At 41.6% G+C, this 15,547-nt stretch overlaps 2 protein-coding genes across 2 annotated transcripts in view; one reads left to right on the forward strand and one right to left on the reverse strand.

Moving 5' to 3' along the window:
* TMEM164 (transmembrane protein 164) overlaps positions 1-15,547 on the forward strand; it is a 322,941-nt gene that overhangs the window by 183,524 nt on the left and 123,870 nt on the right. The window lies entirely within an intron of this gene.
* Positions 1-15,547, reverse strand: part of CHRDL1 (chordin like 1) — a 40,198-nt gene that overhangs the window by 2,222 nt on the left and 22,429 nt on the right. The window contains exons 4-9 of the mRNA XM_075259452.1: positions 15,334-15,427; positions 8,399-8,466; positions 7,813-7,990; positions 3,219-3,413; positions 555-719; positions 363-452 (exon numbers count right to left, since the gene is read on the reverse strand). Coding sequence (XP_075115553.1) covers positions 363-452; positions 555-719; positions 3,219-3,413; positions 7,813-7,990; positions 8,399-8,466; positions 15,334-15,427 — 790 coding nt within the window. The remainder of the gene's footprint in view (positions 1-362; positions 453-554; positions 720-3,218; positions 3,414-7,812; positions 7,991-8,398; positions 8,467-15,333; positions 15,428-15,547) is intronic.

The raw sequence follows: 15,547 nt of genomic DNA on the forward strand, positions 1-15,547 counted from the left end.
TGTCTGGAGATGACTCTCAGCCTGTGCTGTGAACAAGCAGACACCAGGGATCCCTGGCTGCATCCCGCGATCGACCCATATGTCCATTGCGATCGACCAGTAGATCGTGATCGACGTATTGGGCACCCCTGGCCTAAACTAATAGCCGAACACTTGTATATACATGTTAGAAAGTTGGCTGGTCCAGCCAAAATCAGTGGGTTGGGCCAACACAATGTAATACTTGTGGATTTCATGCTGTATAATTGTTGTGGATCCAAGGGTGTAAACCTCCTTATCTATAGGCCACGTCTGAACAATCCATACAGTGTCTATGCTAAGACTAGATCCCATTCTGCAGTGATAATATTGTAGGATCTCACTTGCTGTTGTCCGTGTTATCTGCTTAAATTCTTGCTGATCTTCAAATTCTTCCTTAGACATTTTTTCTGTGTAAAACTGGCGCAGAACACCTACCGAAGACAAGGGGTCATTGTGTTTAGATGGAACAGAGCAGGTGCGTCTAGTCCCGTCTAGGGCAAGGGCAGTCTCGGAACGTCTTATTCACTCATTACCTTTCTGGATTACCCACACATGAATTTCGGCCATTGGAGGTTCTTCTGTCACCACGGCTATTTTTCTGACCGTTTCTCCTTCCTCTAGTAATACGGACTCAAACACAGGGATGGTCTCCTCGCACAGATAATCTTTATCACCTGACTGCGGGTCTGGGATCTCTTCTGTAATGAGACACGAGCAACAAAGACTAATAGGTATCACACGTGTCCACAACAATATATTTGATGAGCACCTCCACCTATTAGTCTATAAACATAGATGCAGGAACACATACATATGCATATTTGTAGCACAGCTTGGGCACACCATGATGAATACACATTCAATCCCTTCCCACCATAGTCATTTTTTATTCCTGCAGCTTCATCCCCCCTCTCCACCTTCCAATACCATTTTTCCTGCTCACAGCACTGTATGAGGGCTTATTTTTTGCAGGACAACTTGTACTTCGCAAGAGCACCATTTCATGCAAAATACTGGGTAAATCACCCCCAAATGTAAAGCACCCTGGAATTAATGGTGATATATAAATAATAATAATAATAATAATAATAATGGGAAAAATTCAGAACAGGGTGAATACGGCAGATGGGATATTTTCTTATGGATTTGTTTTTTTTTTCCTGACGTTCACCATGCAGTATAAATGACATGTTACATATTCTAGGAGTCAGTACGGTCACTGAGATACAAAATTGATATAGTTGTTCTTTCCATTTTTTACAGAAAGAAAAATTTGTTTGCATCGCCTTATTGTAAAACTTACTTTTTTATGCTTCTGTTTAAGGAGTTGTGTAAGGCCTTGTTCACATCTGCGTTGGTAATCCGTTCGGAGGAGTCCGCATGAGAACCCCCCTACCCCCAAACGGAATACCAAATGCACTGGCAAGTGGTGTGCAGTGAAAGTACATGGACCCCATAGACTATGATAGGGTCCATGTGCTCTCCATGCTCTGCCTGCACGAGTCATGCAGACAGAAAAGTAGATTGTGATCTTATTTCATGTCTGCATGATTTGTGCGGGCAGTGCACGGGAAGCACACGGACCCCATTATAGTCTATGCAGTAAAATTGCTATGGCATGCCCAGGCTGAGCTGCATAACCAAGCACAACCGTTACACAATCTGATCTGATCAAAGCTGATCTGTGGGGGTCCCAGGTGTCGGTCTACAAGCTGTGACTGATGGTATAACATTCGGACTATAAGAGGATGACTTTTCAGGGCAACTGTGGGTAATTTGTTTTTTCCTCCATCATCTTACTGTGACTCTCATTTGCAGTTTTAGTATTGAGTTCTGGCAATATATTGAAATATTCTAGATGATGCACAATCTGTTTTTCTCTAACCCAGGGGTCAGCGCTCCAGCAACTCCCAACATGCTCCATTCACCTCCATGGGAGTTCCATTTCTGACCACTGAGACTCCCACGAGTATGCCTAATGGGAGTTGTAGTTTTACAACAGCTGGAGCGCTAAGAAAACTAAAAATAAAGAACCTGATTTCAGCAGAGTTATAGGGAATTGTTTTACTAGGAATAGCTTCAGACTGTTACAGAATTGCTCCACACGTTTCTTTGCCATGTGCTTTGACCTTAGGAGCAAGTGTCAGTCCTGGGCCCACATGAAAGCTTTATGCCTTGCCAGTGGATGTGAACAGAACAGAGATGGTTCCTTTATCTGAGCACAAAAATCTAGGCACGGAGTATCCTTAGCCGACCTGTGGAAAGTCATCAAGAATTTGACATTCTCTCCAGCCAAGTAAAGCTGCTGTTTTATCCAAAATATTGAATGAGAATGTAGAGCAATACGATCGCCAACCATTTCAATGTCAGGAAAATCTGCACCACCTAAAATTTCCAGCAAACAAATGGTTAAAGGGATACGATCATTGGAATCTCTTTTTCAGATAATATCACGTGATAGCCTCAAGAAAGACTATTCGTCCCCTACCTTTATATTTCTGCTCCGCGCCACCGTTCCATTGGTTTAATGGTTTTTCCCGGTATGCAAATGAGTCTCCAGACAGCACAGGGGGCGTCCCTTGTGCTGCCTGAAGATTCTCCAGTGACGCCTCCATCGTCTACAGCTGAGCCTCTCCACCTCGTTCTTTGTGTAGTCTTCTGGCAAGCCTACGTTCAGAATCAAAATTCTGCGCATTTGGGCAGAGCCGACTGTTCATCCATTTTACTGTGGTCGCTTACAAGAGCGTACTGTTCCTGTAAGTGGTCAGGGTAAAATGGCCAAATAGACATGTCCAGTTGGCTCTTCCCGAAGCCCAACGGCAGAGCTGACTGTGCATGTGTGGAATTCAGATCACGAATACAGGCTCACCAGAAGAAGCCTACACGAAGGCGCAGCTGTAGAAGATAACGGCGTCGCTGGAGAGTCTTTAGGTTGCACCGGGGCGCCCCCTGTGCTGTCTGGAGACTCATTTGCATACCAAGAAAACACGGTATATCGACAGAACGGAGACTTCCACTGATCATGAGAACAATGGTGGTTGGAAAGGTGTGCCCCAGTGTCATTCATTTCAATTGTCACTTGGTTACCTTTGGGGGCCCCATTCAATAAAATAGAGCGTAATGTGACCGCAGAGATCACGGGGTTCCAGGTCGGCTGTTACAAATCATAGTAATATATTGACCACTTTTGCACTTACCTGGACACACTTTACAGCACTTTCCATCCATTTTCTGAGGATATTTACATGTATACTCCTCGGGGCAGCTAATTTTCTTGCACTCTTGTTTGGTGAAGTTACACGTACACAAGACACATTCCACCACTCCGAAGGCTCGCAAGGTAGGGTGCCAAGACTCTCCGTGGGAGTAAGTTTTCCCATTTGAGACACATACTGCAGAGAACATGGCAAATACAGGCAGATGTTAGTTGAGGTCTGACAGTTCCCCGGTGAAGTTTATTAGGAAAGAAAATTAGGATGGAGAAAGTGTTCAGTGATTTAGGGGAACAATTACTTTTTAAAGAGTCGGTAGATCTGCCAACCAGCCTTTATCACAGCAAGTCCAAAGTGGTCATTACTTAGTATTCCGAGAAATCTTCTCCAAGTGTGGTAAATAAGAACAGGTTGCAATTATCGTACAAGTTGTATCTTACTTAGGATTTCTTGCTTGGCAAAAATGTAACCCAATAGATGCCGCTGCCAAAAATCTTAAGTAAAACTTCACATTATTCAGCAACCTAAAGCATCAACGGCAATAACTAAGCCAAAGCTATAGCGAGAATACCAGAAGACGACTGTGAAACTTGTTACAATTACTTCTACATATAGGGATTGTAGCTATAGGGAATGCAAAGAGAGGAAATGCTACCGTGCCCGGTAACCTGAATACCCAGAAACATCACTACAAGATAAGAGGACACCAGCATTATAGGTAGCACATGGAAAGTGGGGGCCCCAAGTTGCGCCTCTGTACCACGAATGGGGTATCAAACCAGTGCAAAGATTCATGTGTTGGGAATTAGTTTTCTGTTTGGGCATTTTTTGCAACAAGCATTGTGATTGTAAATAAAACATACAGTCATGGCCGTTCAGTATTGGCACCCCTGAAATTATTCCAGATAATTATTGCAATGACACATTTTGTTATACACATGTTTATTTTCTTCATGTTGATTGGAACAACACAAAAAACATAGAGAAAAAAGCCAAAAATTAAAGAATTTTATGCAAAATTCCAAAAAATTATAGCAACCTCAACTTAATATTTGGTTGCACACTCTTCGGAAAAAATACCTGAAATCAATTCCTTCCTAAAACCACCAACCACGCTTCTTACACCTCTCACCTGGAATTTTGGAGCACTCTTCTTTTGCAAAGTGCTCCAGGTCTCTAATAGTTGTAGGGCGCCCCCTCCCAACAGCAATTGTAAGATCTCTGCACTGGTGTTCAGTGGTATTTAGATCCAGACTCATTACTGGACACTACAGAACTCGCCAGCGCTTTGTTTCCATCCATTTCCGGGTGCTTTTTGAAGTATGTTTTGGGTCATTGTCCTGTTGGAAGTTGAATGACCTAGAACGAAAACCCAAATTTCTGACACTAGGCCCTACAGTGAGACCCAAAATTTTCAGATTCCATGATGCCTTGCACACAGTCAAGGCACCCAGTGCAAAAAAAAAAAGCCCAAAAAACATCTTTGACCCTCCACCGTATCTGACTGTTGGCGCTGTGTTCTTTTCTTTGTAGGCCCCATTCCATTTTTGATAAACAGAAGAATTATATACTTTACGAAATAAACTCCATCTTGGAGTCATCTGTTCACAAGAATGATTTTGGCTTACTCATGTACATTTTGTTGAACTGTAGTCTAAATTTTTTATGTCTGTGTCTCCTGCCATGGCTTTCCATTTCAATGAAATGTTGATGGATAGTTTGCGCCAACACTGATGCACCCGGGCCCTGTAGGACACCTTAAATTTCTTTTGAACTTGATTGGGGCTGCTTATCCACCATCCTGCGTTGCAATTTTTTTTATCAAATTTTCTCTTCTGTCCACGTCCAGGGAAATTGGTCACAGTACCACAGTTATCCATGGGTTGTAAACATCTTGATTATGTTGTGCACTGTGGACAAAGGAACATCAAGATCTCTGGAGTTGGGTTTGTAACCTTGAGATTGCTAATATTTTTACACAGTTTTGGTTCTAAAGTTCTCAAACAGTTCTTCTCACAGATTGCATCAACTTTTCTCCTTATTATCTGGTTTCAGGTGTGATTTTTATATTGCCCACACTTGTTACTTGCTTTGCCCACACTTGTTACTTGCCTTGCCTACACCTGTTACTTGCCACAGATGAGTTTGTATGAGCATCACATGCTTGAAAGAAAGTTATTTACCCACAATTTTGAAAAGATGCCAACAAGTTTGTCCATCTAATTTTTGAAGTTTTCTGTGAAATTACGTCCAACTTGTTTTTTGTCTCCGATTTTTTTGTAAAGCAAATAAATTTGTGTAAAACATCATGAATAATTGCAATAATTTTCTTGGAGACATACTTAATTTTCTGGAAGAAATTTCAGGGATGCCAACACTTACACCCATGAATGTATCTATATTCTCAATCATGCCATCCTGAAAGTGTTTTTTTCTCTGATTTTTTTTCCTTCTAAGCTAATCTTTCACATTTCCTTCTGTCCTTCAAATTTACATGAACAAAGCAGAACTCTCTTTCCCGTACCACACATGAAGTCATGCTTACATTTGTTTCACTAACCACTTGCCTAAAGCTTTCGGTTTTGGGATACTATTCGACTCAGCTTTCACATCTAAAACTTAAATCTACACTCTTCCACTTATCTTACCACAAACAAATTACTGCAACATCCGACTCTGAGACCCATGAACAGGCTGGCATCCCTCCAACCTGTTGTGAATTTCATTGCTCAACCCCTTCTCCTGTCTTCTCGTTCCTAAAACACATTCAACCTTTGGCTGCAGGGAGAATTGAACTCCAAATCCCGGCTCTCCGACCAAGACATTCGAGGCAATCTCAGCTCTGCTCTTCTTTAACCCTTTTATTGACAACCTTTTCACTATAGGGGGTGCAGGTCACAAAGTCTGCAGCAATATAGTTCAGCATCACTATATTATACCTTCCGTCATCTAGAAGAAGCCAATGGAGTCCTTGACACTAAAGTGATAGAACTGGTTTCTGACTGCCTCTGTCTTCTCTTGTGAAGTTTATATATCATCCAATTAGACTCATATAGTGAACAGTGGAAATGTCATATCTACAGCCCATAGTGAGCCCGGAAATACCTGCCAGATACTCTCCAGCAATGCAAAGCTGGTAGGTCTTAGCAGACACAAATCAGGTCTTTCAGGGACCAAAGACACAACCAAGGGCACAAAATCTGTAAAAGACTTCTGTACATTAAGGGTACGTTCACACAGAGTTTTTTTGCAGGTGGATTTCGAGGCGGAATTCAGCACAATGTCGGTTTTCTTGTTATGTGCCCCGGGTTATTGGTGCATTTAACAAGAGCTCTTCACTGTCAGAAGGGTGTTCCTGACAGTGTAAATCGTAACGCCCCTCCTGACAGTCTGTCCACAGCGCGGTACTGTGAGGGGGCGTTCCTTACTGCTCAGCATTAGGGGAGGGGGCGTTACGAGGGGGCATTACGATTTACACTGTCAGGAACGCCCTTCTGACACTGAAAAGCTACAGTAACGGAACCGATAGCTCTTCACCCAAGGCACATCACGAGAAAACCAACAGTGTACTGATTTCAGCGCTCTGTTAGCTTTGTAGCGGTATATAATACCACATGTGCCCGAGGACATGAAAGGTCCTCTTTAAAGCGTACCTCCAGTATAATGAATACATACATACATGAATATGTAAATATAAGAAATTTAAATCTGTTTCCTTCGCCACTTATTAATCAGTTCCCCTGCTCCTTATCTGACTGCTTGTATACATGATATCCATTTCCATATGGAGCGTCACATACAAAGCTCTATGGAGCAGGGAGGGGTGGACTAAGATTCTCTCGCTGGCTGGTTAATTGATTTATTGCCTTATTCTGTGTTCTAATAGCCTCTTATCTACAAGTTAGCAGTAGTAAAAAGAAAGAAATAGCAGATTGTAACAGCAGCCATTATTTGGGTGTCTTTTCCACCCCCCTCCATAGACTAATATGGAGAAAGTACAGTAACTGCCTGAAAAGTGGAAAAGAAAACAAATTTCTTTAATAAGATATATTACAAAGTTTTATATATTATCCAGTAACATTTAAGAAAATGTGTTTATAACGGAAGGTATGTGTTAAGGTCTCTGACAACTACAGTCCTAATACTACCATGTACAAGATCACACCTCTGTGCCCCTGGTCTTGTATCTACAAGGATATATTGTATGGAAGATATCAGCTTGAATAAGCAGAACGTGTAAATGTTTCAGTATTTATGGCTTCCTATCACTGCTGTAAATACATATTACTAGTCTCATAATATCCCTCATAAAAATTCTCATCCTCTTTTCATTTCGCCCTCAGTATTACTGTTTACCTCTGCTGGAAGCAAAGATTTTCCTGCAATAAAGACTTCTGTAATATACAACTAACCATAAAAACAACATACACAATATACCGCTAGTGTTACGCATATTATAAATGCATATGCACGTAATACGGTAACTATGTAACATTGTATCATAAGGATCAATATAAAATCAATGCAAGAATTGCATTATGAAATATTACACGCTCTAGAATATTTGGCTGTTGGATACCTTTCCCATGCTTGTGGCTGCTGTTTATGACGATCTGTACAATAGTTCCTGAAGCTTGTTGAGGGTCAGCGACAACTCCGCGGTTACTTCTTGTACTTGGGTGTCGGTGGGGACTTAGTGCCTGTCTCAAAGCGCTTGAGCCAGCGGAATGATCATAAGATCGCTGATAAGAATGGCGCTGTATGAATAGAAGGACGATGGAAAACATATGCTTAGGAAGACAACACTTTCCCAATCATTATACCTAAGAAATGTATCATGCGCCATTTTGTATGCTACATTGTTAATGTGAGTTAGGTAAGGTAATGGGTGACAGAGGTGCGCTTTACTTAAAAAATAACAGAGGTGCGCTTTACATAAAAAAAATATCTATTTGTTCCAATCTTTCAATTATATGTTTGTAGCTATGTTAGAAAGATATGCTCATTGTGGTAGATAGTAAATAATTTATTGTTATAATATAATATAAATGATACATGTTATATAAAGTAGTTTATTGCAAAGCAAAATATAGCAAATACATTCTTTCTTCATAAATAATACAGTCATAAGACCAATATAGATTGATGCTTCACTGGACACTTACTGCCTCTCTATTAGCGGGTTGTCGAAATGTCTCTGGTTCATGGTGCTCCCAAGACAACATCCCATCTCCTGTGGAAGAAAGAGGACGGCACTTTATTTCAGAGACTCCTAGACATTTGCGTTGTGTTTACATCTGTACTTTGTATCCGCCCGTTGTGAATTCGTCATAAAAACCAGACACAGCGCCTACCAAAATCCATGTTTTTTGATGGGTTTGTTAATGGTTAGCCATCAACAAAGTATTGGTTTGTGTTACTTAAGCCGTCTTGTAGATGACAGTATGAAAGGTCAGCGTCTTCTTCATGTTAATTGCACGTTCCCATGCTTCTGTGGCCTCTACTCATTGAATAAATGGGGCCACAGAAGAACGGCCACTGCACGGTCGGCACAAGGAAAAATGAATTGGACAATGGACACGAGTGGATTACCATCCATTTGTCTCCACCTTCCATAGTCTGTTATGTTAAGAAAAATGGATACATTGTTGCCCGTTGTGTAGCCTTATTTTTTGGACAGAGCAGATACACGGCAGAAAGTCCAACTTTTATCTCTGTCCAAAGATCGGATACACGGCAGACTTGCTACAAATGCAAACCTGTGGAAGGTTTTAAACCCATTAAATCAATGAATAAATGACCCATTGTGAGCAGATTTTAGGCTCGTTCCACCGATCACAAAAACTGATAAGGTGCAGAGACATCAACATAGATGTGAACCCCGTCTTACACTGGAAGTGTCCAATTGTGTACAATGCTGTGGAATATGTTGAAGCTACTTGTATACAAGCAACAGGGTGTACTGAATAAATCCAGGGAATAAGGCTGGGAAAAATCCCATTGATTAATGCCGGATATACACATTAGATAAATATGCAATGGGAAAAAACCCCAAACACTTTCTTTTACTGAATTCTGCTGTATGGAATAGCTTAGTCTACTGTGCGATTTCATACATTTTTGTGGTATATTGATATATTTCTGGCAGACAGAAGCCAAAGCGCACTCTCTAATCCTTCATCTGGCTAATGTAACTCTAAAAACATGTTTAGCATGTGCACCAAACAAATATAACACATGACGTGAACCCAGCCGTAGCATGGCATAGCAAAATATTCGGACAAGCAGATATGGTCGCCCCATAAATCTAGCATATCTCCTCTCCTGCCTAGATCCAGCTCAATTATCAAGAACGTTGCGCCCAAGAGTGGATGTATGTGCCTGTGACTCCTCACCCTATCTAATGATAAATCAGATACAGATCAGAACTTGTGTGGAGTTTACAGGGTTTGTGACGTTAACAGCATGAAGCTGCTTCTTCTGAATTTAGCTTTTTAACCTGCTCCCTTCGCTCTATGTTTGGTGCTCAGACATTGTGGAGCGTCAGTCTGGCTGCCTCAAAAGATTACATAACATTTTATTAGTATCCGCCAGCAGAACCGGAGCTGACTTGTCTGCAAATGATGTACTTTTTAAAATAAATATGCAAGATTAAAATTACAACATCTCTGCGACCAAAATACCAAATATTACAATGCTATAAACATGAAGGTTTGTCCAGTTTTCCACTTGGAGGATCCCTGCCTTAAAGGAGAAGCCGAAAAGTCCTCACTTCCCCTAATGCCATGTATGCACTATGATAAATAAATCGCTATATACCCTGATATCTTATATTGCTGCAGGAATCCTTGTGCTAAGATATATTTAAAGGGATTCTACCATTAAAAATCTATTTTTTTCTCATTAAGACGTCAAAATAACCTTAAGAAAGGCTATTCGTCACCTACCTTTAGAAGTCGTCTCCGGCCCGCCATTCGGTAGAAATATCAGTTTTTACTGGTATGCAAATGAGTTCTCTTGCAGCACTGGGGGCGGGCTCCAGCGCTCAAACAGCACTGAGGGCGTCCCCAATGCTGCCAGAGAACTCTCCAGCAACACCTCCATCTTAAACAGCAAACACCTCTTCTGTCGTCTTCTTCCAGCTGGGGTCACACTTCGCTCTTGCGCATGCGCAGTACACTCCTGTAGTTCTACAGAGAACTACAGGAGTGTACTGTGCATGCGCACAAGAACGGCCTCCAAAAAATGATCGCCAGACAGCATGCGCACTCGGCTCTGCTTGCATCTCGATGGCAAAGCCGACTGCGCAGGAGTCTGAGTGTGACCCCAGCCGGAAGAAGACGACAGAAGAGGCGGTTACTGTTGAAGATGGAGGCGTCGCTGGAGAGAGATCTCTGGCAGCATTGGGGACGCCCCAGTGCGGTGAGAGAACTCATTTGCATACCGGTAAAAAATGATATTTCTACCGAATGGCGGGCTGGAGAAGACTTCCAAATGTAGGAGACGAATAGCCTTTCTTAAGGCTATTCCGAAGTCTTAACGAGAAAAAATTGATTTTTAATGGTAGAATCTTTTTAAGGCTAAGGCCCCACGTTGCGAGCCGCAGCCAAAACATGGTTTTAGAAATCACAACATGTTCTTTTGTGGATGGGATTTGCAACAATTCTGCAATTTGCAACAATTTTGCAAATTGTTGGCGCTGCATGTCCTTATCCATAGGGTGCCATATGGGGCTTCTAAACCTGGACCAGACTATCCCAAGAGAAGATCTAGATCCATTTCTATAGAATTATTAGATCCAGAATGAAACCAGGCAGCACTTCAGCAATGTCATCCATCATGAACCCCAAGTAAATTTTAATAAACCGGCTATCAATTTTGATAACCCTGCAAGTGGATTTTTTCGTACACATTGCGCTATATTTCCTTTTTCTCATTTAGCGATGCACTTCTTATTCATAACACCCCGTGTTTACTTGGCTTGTGTCCCAGACATCTAACAGCTCAGTCACGTTAAAATTGTTCATCGCGAGTTTGATTTCTGGAAATTGTTGCATGTTTGATACTCTCCATATTAAGTAAAAGTGTCGCCACTTGGGAAAGGTCAAGGGAGAAAACTAAATATAAAACAATAATGTAAAAGGTTAGAAAGCCAATGAACCCTGAAAATAAGAAACAAGCTTACATGAAAATTGTCACGTAAGAGGTGACCGTACCGGCAGTGCGGGGGTTTGTAATAATGGCGGTAACATGGGATATTTGCTGCTCATTGTATTACAGATCATGTACTCGGCGTTATTGACTCCTTGATGACATGTCTAAATTTACAGAGAATTATTCTGGAATATAGTTAGATGGAAATAATTTCAAGAATATAATTAACAATACATAACGAAGAACAAACAAACAAAGTATAGAAAGCCCAGCCGAGGGTCTGCTTCATTCATGAGGAGGTGGGTGCCCGGTCATAAATGAGGTGCACCCATAAGGGGGCAGTAACACCAGTCTCTATAAATCTGCCCCAATCAGTCAAGGATCAGGGGATAATCCTACTCATTAGGGAGAGTGTGCACCTACACAGGCGTACGGAGACTGACAAGCCATTTCTGCTCTGCTGGGGGTTATGGGTAAAATATGCAAATCTATTCTCCAGGATGTAATTAGGTGAACAGTGCCTCTGTCTGCTGCCCTCTAGGGGCAGCCCCCTTAACATCATGCATGACTCGTTTAATGAGCCTAATAACATGATGCGGGGATTATTGCCAAACTAGTATTTCTACTCCAAAAGGAACAGATTCCCAGCTATGGACAGCGCTGTTTCGATCTGTTGGATCTCCTCAGCATAGCGCAGGGATACTAGTTTTTGGAATAGAAATACTAGTTTGGCAATTATCCGGCTCATTTAATGAGTCATGCATGATGTTAAGGGGGCTGCCCCTAGAGGGCAGCATACAGAGGCACTGTTCTTCTAATTACATCCTAGAGAATAGATTTGCATATTTTACCAATCAGTCTAAACATGCACCAGATTTATCACAGTGACTGATTCTGGATGATAAATCTGGTGCATCTGTACACTGTCTAGTCTAAGATAGGATCACCTATTACTAGACTTACTTTAGACCAGAATGGTTGTTCGAAATTTTGTTGCAATTTGGTCAGTTTGCTACACCTCTTTCCAGTGAAACCACACCACTTTTATGTGAAGTCACCCGTCCTTTCTGAGCTAAATGGGATGACGGGTAACAAGCCTGATGAAGTGGGTGTAACACGAAACGGTCGTTGCTTTTTTGCCATGTCCTCCACATCCTCTCTGTATGTATTGATTTTTTTTTATTGAAGATGGAATAAAGATATACATCGTTTTTAAAAAGACGCTGCGGTGAGTGCCCTGTCACTTTTTCTTTTGCTTCCACATTATGACACCACCTTACTCATAGAGAGCAGCGGCTTTCATCCTATGGACTACTATTCCCCCTTTACCCTCTGTCACTTATATCTGAAGTTTGTGTCTGAACCATAGCGCCACTTCATTCTTTCCTGTTTGCATAGACTGAGTTACTGTCTATTCCCATTGACACTCATATAATAATAATAAATGTTATTTCTATAGCGCCAACATATTCCGCAGAGCTGTACAATTTGTAGGGTTCAAATACAGACAGAAAGATACATAACAAAGAAAGTCATTTCACACAATGGGACTGAGGGCCCTGCTCGCAAGAGCTTAAAATCTATGAGGTAGAGGGGGTGACACAAGAGGTAGCAGGGGCGGCATTGCTTATACAGGGTCAGACAATTCTGTAATAGAGGTGACTGTCATTACACAAACGTAAGACTTTATGAGCCGTCACCAGTCGTGTCCTGTAACATGTGGATGGAGCTTGGACCTCTAAAGTTATCCTGAGATGACATCATATCATGTGGGGTAATGTGGGAGCGGGGACAGAGGAGGGTTAGATTTTGGGGATTCTAATGACAGTACAGAAGGGTTTACATTAAGAATTGTGATCGGCCTGTCTGATAAGATGCATCTTTAGTTTGCGCTTGAAACTGTAGAAATTGGGAGTTAATCTGATTGTCCGGGGTAGAGCATTCCAGAGAAGTGGTGCAGCTCGGGAGAAGTCTTGTATACGAGCGGGGGAGGTTCTGATAATAGAGGATGGAAGTGTTAGGTCATTGAGTGAGCAGAGAGCGGGGGTTGGGCGGTAGACAGAGATGAGGGAGGAAATGTATGGGGGTGCGGCATTATGGAGAGCCTTGTGGAGGAGGGGGAGAACTTTATATTTTATTCTATAATGAATAGGCAGCCAATGTAGCGTAAACAACTTGGCATGCACAACTTTTTCTTCCATTGCAAAAGCAAACAAACTTGGCGGAAGATCGCGTCTGTCGTATTCTTTACATTAGAGTCATTGGGTGTGGACACTGACTTAATCTATGTCCGTTTTCTACAACAGTTAATTAATAACGCTAGTGTGAACACAGCCTAAGCAAAATGAACAATATTTTTTTTTTTTTACTATAATTTTATTTTTTCAAAAACATGTTGACATCTAGAAATGTATTTTAGATTTTCAGAAAAAACATAATTTTACTGACTGGAACAGTCTCACTCAGCGTGAACTTTGGAACTATTGTTTGTCCTTCATTTTGGCAAATGTTGGCACTGCTTTACTGTTCCCCATGGTAAGTAGTGCTGCGGTCATAATAGGAATTATGTCATTCCTGTGTGTTATTTCCCCCACATGCAGAGAAGACATAAAAACACCCCAGAGATTTTGCTTTAGACTGTAGGACTTAGTCCGGCTTTCTATAAAAAATAAGTAACCAAGGAGCAAAAACACCTCTCTACTAATTGTAGACTTTCTTGGATTGCGAATAGTAAGAGTTTCTGCTTCTCGTATGTGTCTGGCATTACAAGAAAAGAACACGGCACATAAACACAATCATACATCACGCATTCTGTGCAAGAAACCAAATAAGTTATAGCGTGAGGCCCTCGTAGAAATACATTCTTGTCTCCGTTCTTTGAGAGCTGGCAAAGAAAATTTTAAAGATTGAAAAGCATCAAAACTAGAATGACACGGGCCCGGGTGAACCAGGAACATCTGGAAAGTGTAAATTCTTTACAGATAAAGAATGGGCTTTGTAAGATGAATCCTTGAAGGAGAGTAAACTTCTTGTACTTCATTTATTAAATCTCTGCCTATTTGTTTCTCTTCGCCACCCTCCGTTCGCACGTAGAAGTTAAGTTTGATTCTTTGCTTGATGTTTTTTGTATTACTGTGTGAACACTGCTCTATTGTCTGCCCTCTGTGATTGTATTCCCACCACACCCATCTCCTGCACCTTGTTTCCATCTGGTCATCATATAGATAATTCTAACCTTGCCTCTGTTATTGACAGCCGGTCTACCAATCAAGCCTAGGGCGGGTCTTTGGCTTCCTATATATAAGTCATTAGCCCACACAGCCTTGCTGGCTATTGTCACTCTGTCTTATGACCATCTCACTGCTAAGCTCCTCTTCTGCTACTATTTTATTGCATCCCTCTGACATCTGGCTTACCCTTTGACTACTCTCTTGGATTTTGATTCTGTACTGCATTGCTCGACTGTTACTGGACCCTTGGCTAGCTGACCTCCCTTTGTTGTTGTTTGGCTTGTCTTCTTTCTGTGTTGTCACTTATATAGGATGAACACATCGACCAGTTGCTGCCTATTGCTTAGGATAGGACTAGCAAGCTGGAAGGGACAGTGGGGAGAATTCTGCTTAGGGTTCACTGTCTATTGTGCCCTCCCACCCCAGGGTTCACCAGCAGCTACTGGGGAATTGCTCCTATTGCAATTCCCTTACGTTGTACCTATAGATCTATTTAAGGATGCACCCGTTCACTACCAATACTACTTCATGTTTTAATGGAGTCTGTTGGGTCACACGATCCAATGCTGACCCCCTGTGAGCTTCAGGGATTTGTGCTGTGCCCCACTAGACAGATTTAAGTTTTTTTATGTGTACATCAAGTCTTAGAACGAATGAAGCATGAAAATAAATATACAAAAATAAAGACAGACCTATCTATTTTTTACAGGACTTACCAGGACATCGTGGGCAGCATAGTTGTGGAATATAGACTGGATTACTGCAGTGAAGATTTGGGCATCTCACTCTGTTGCACAATACATTTCCACCCTGCAATGGAAGGTTCTTGGTCAATCTTTATAGGATACTAAGAAATGTCTTGGAAACAATTACCCCATATTGGAGTGAACACGTCCTCCTAGACCACCTTGGAGAGTTTTACCTCTCTAT

This window comes from Leptodactylus fuscus, chromosome 11 (genome assembly GCF_031893055.1).
Source record: "Leptodactylus fuscus isolate aLepFus1 chromosome 11, aLepFus1.hap2, whole genome shotgun sequence".
NCBI lineage: Eukaryota > Metazoa > Chordata > Amphibia > Anura > Leptodactylidae > Leptodactylus > Leptodactylus fuscus.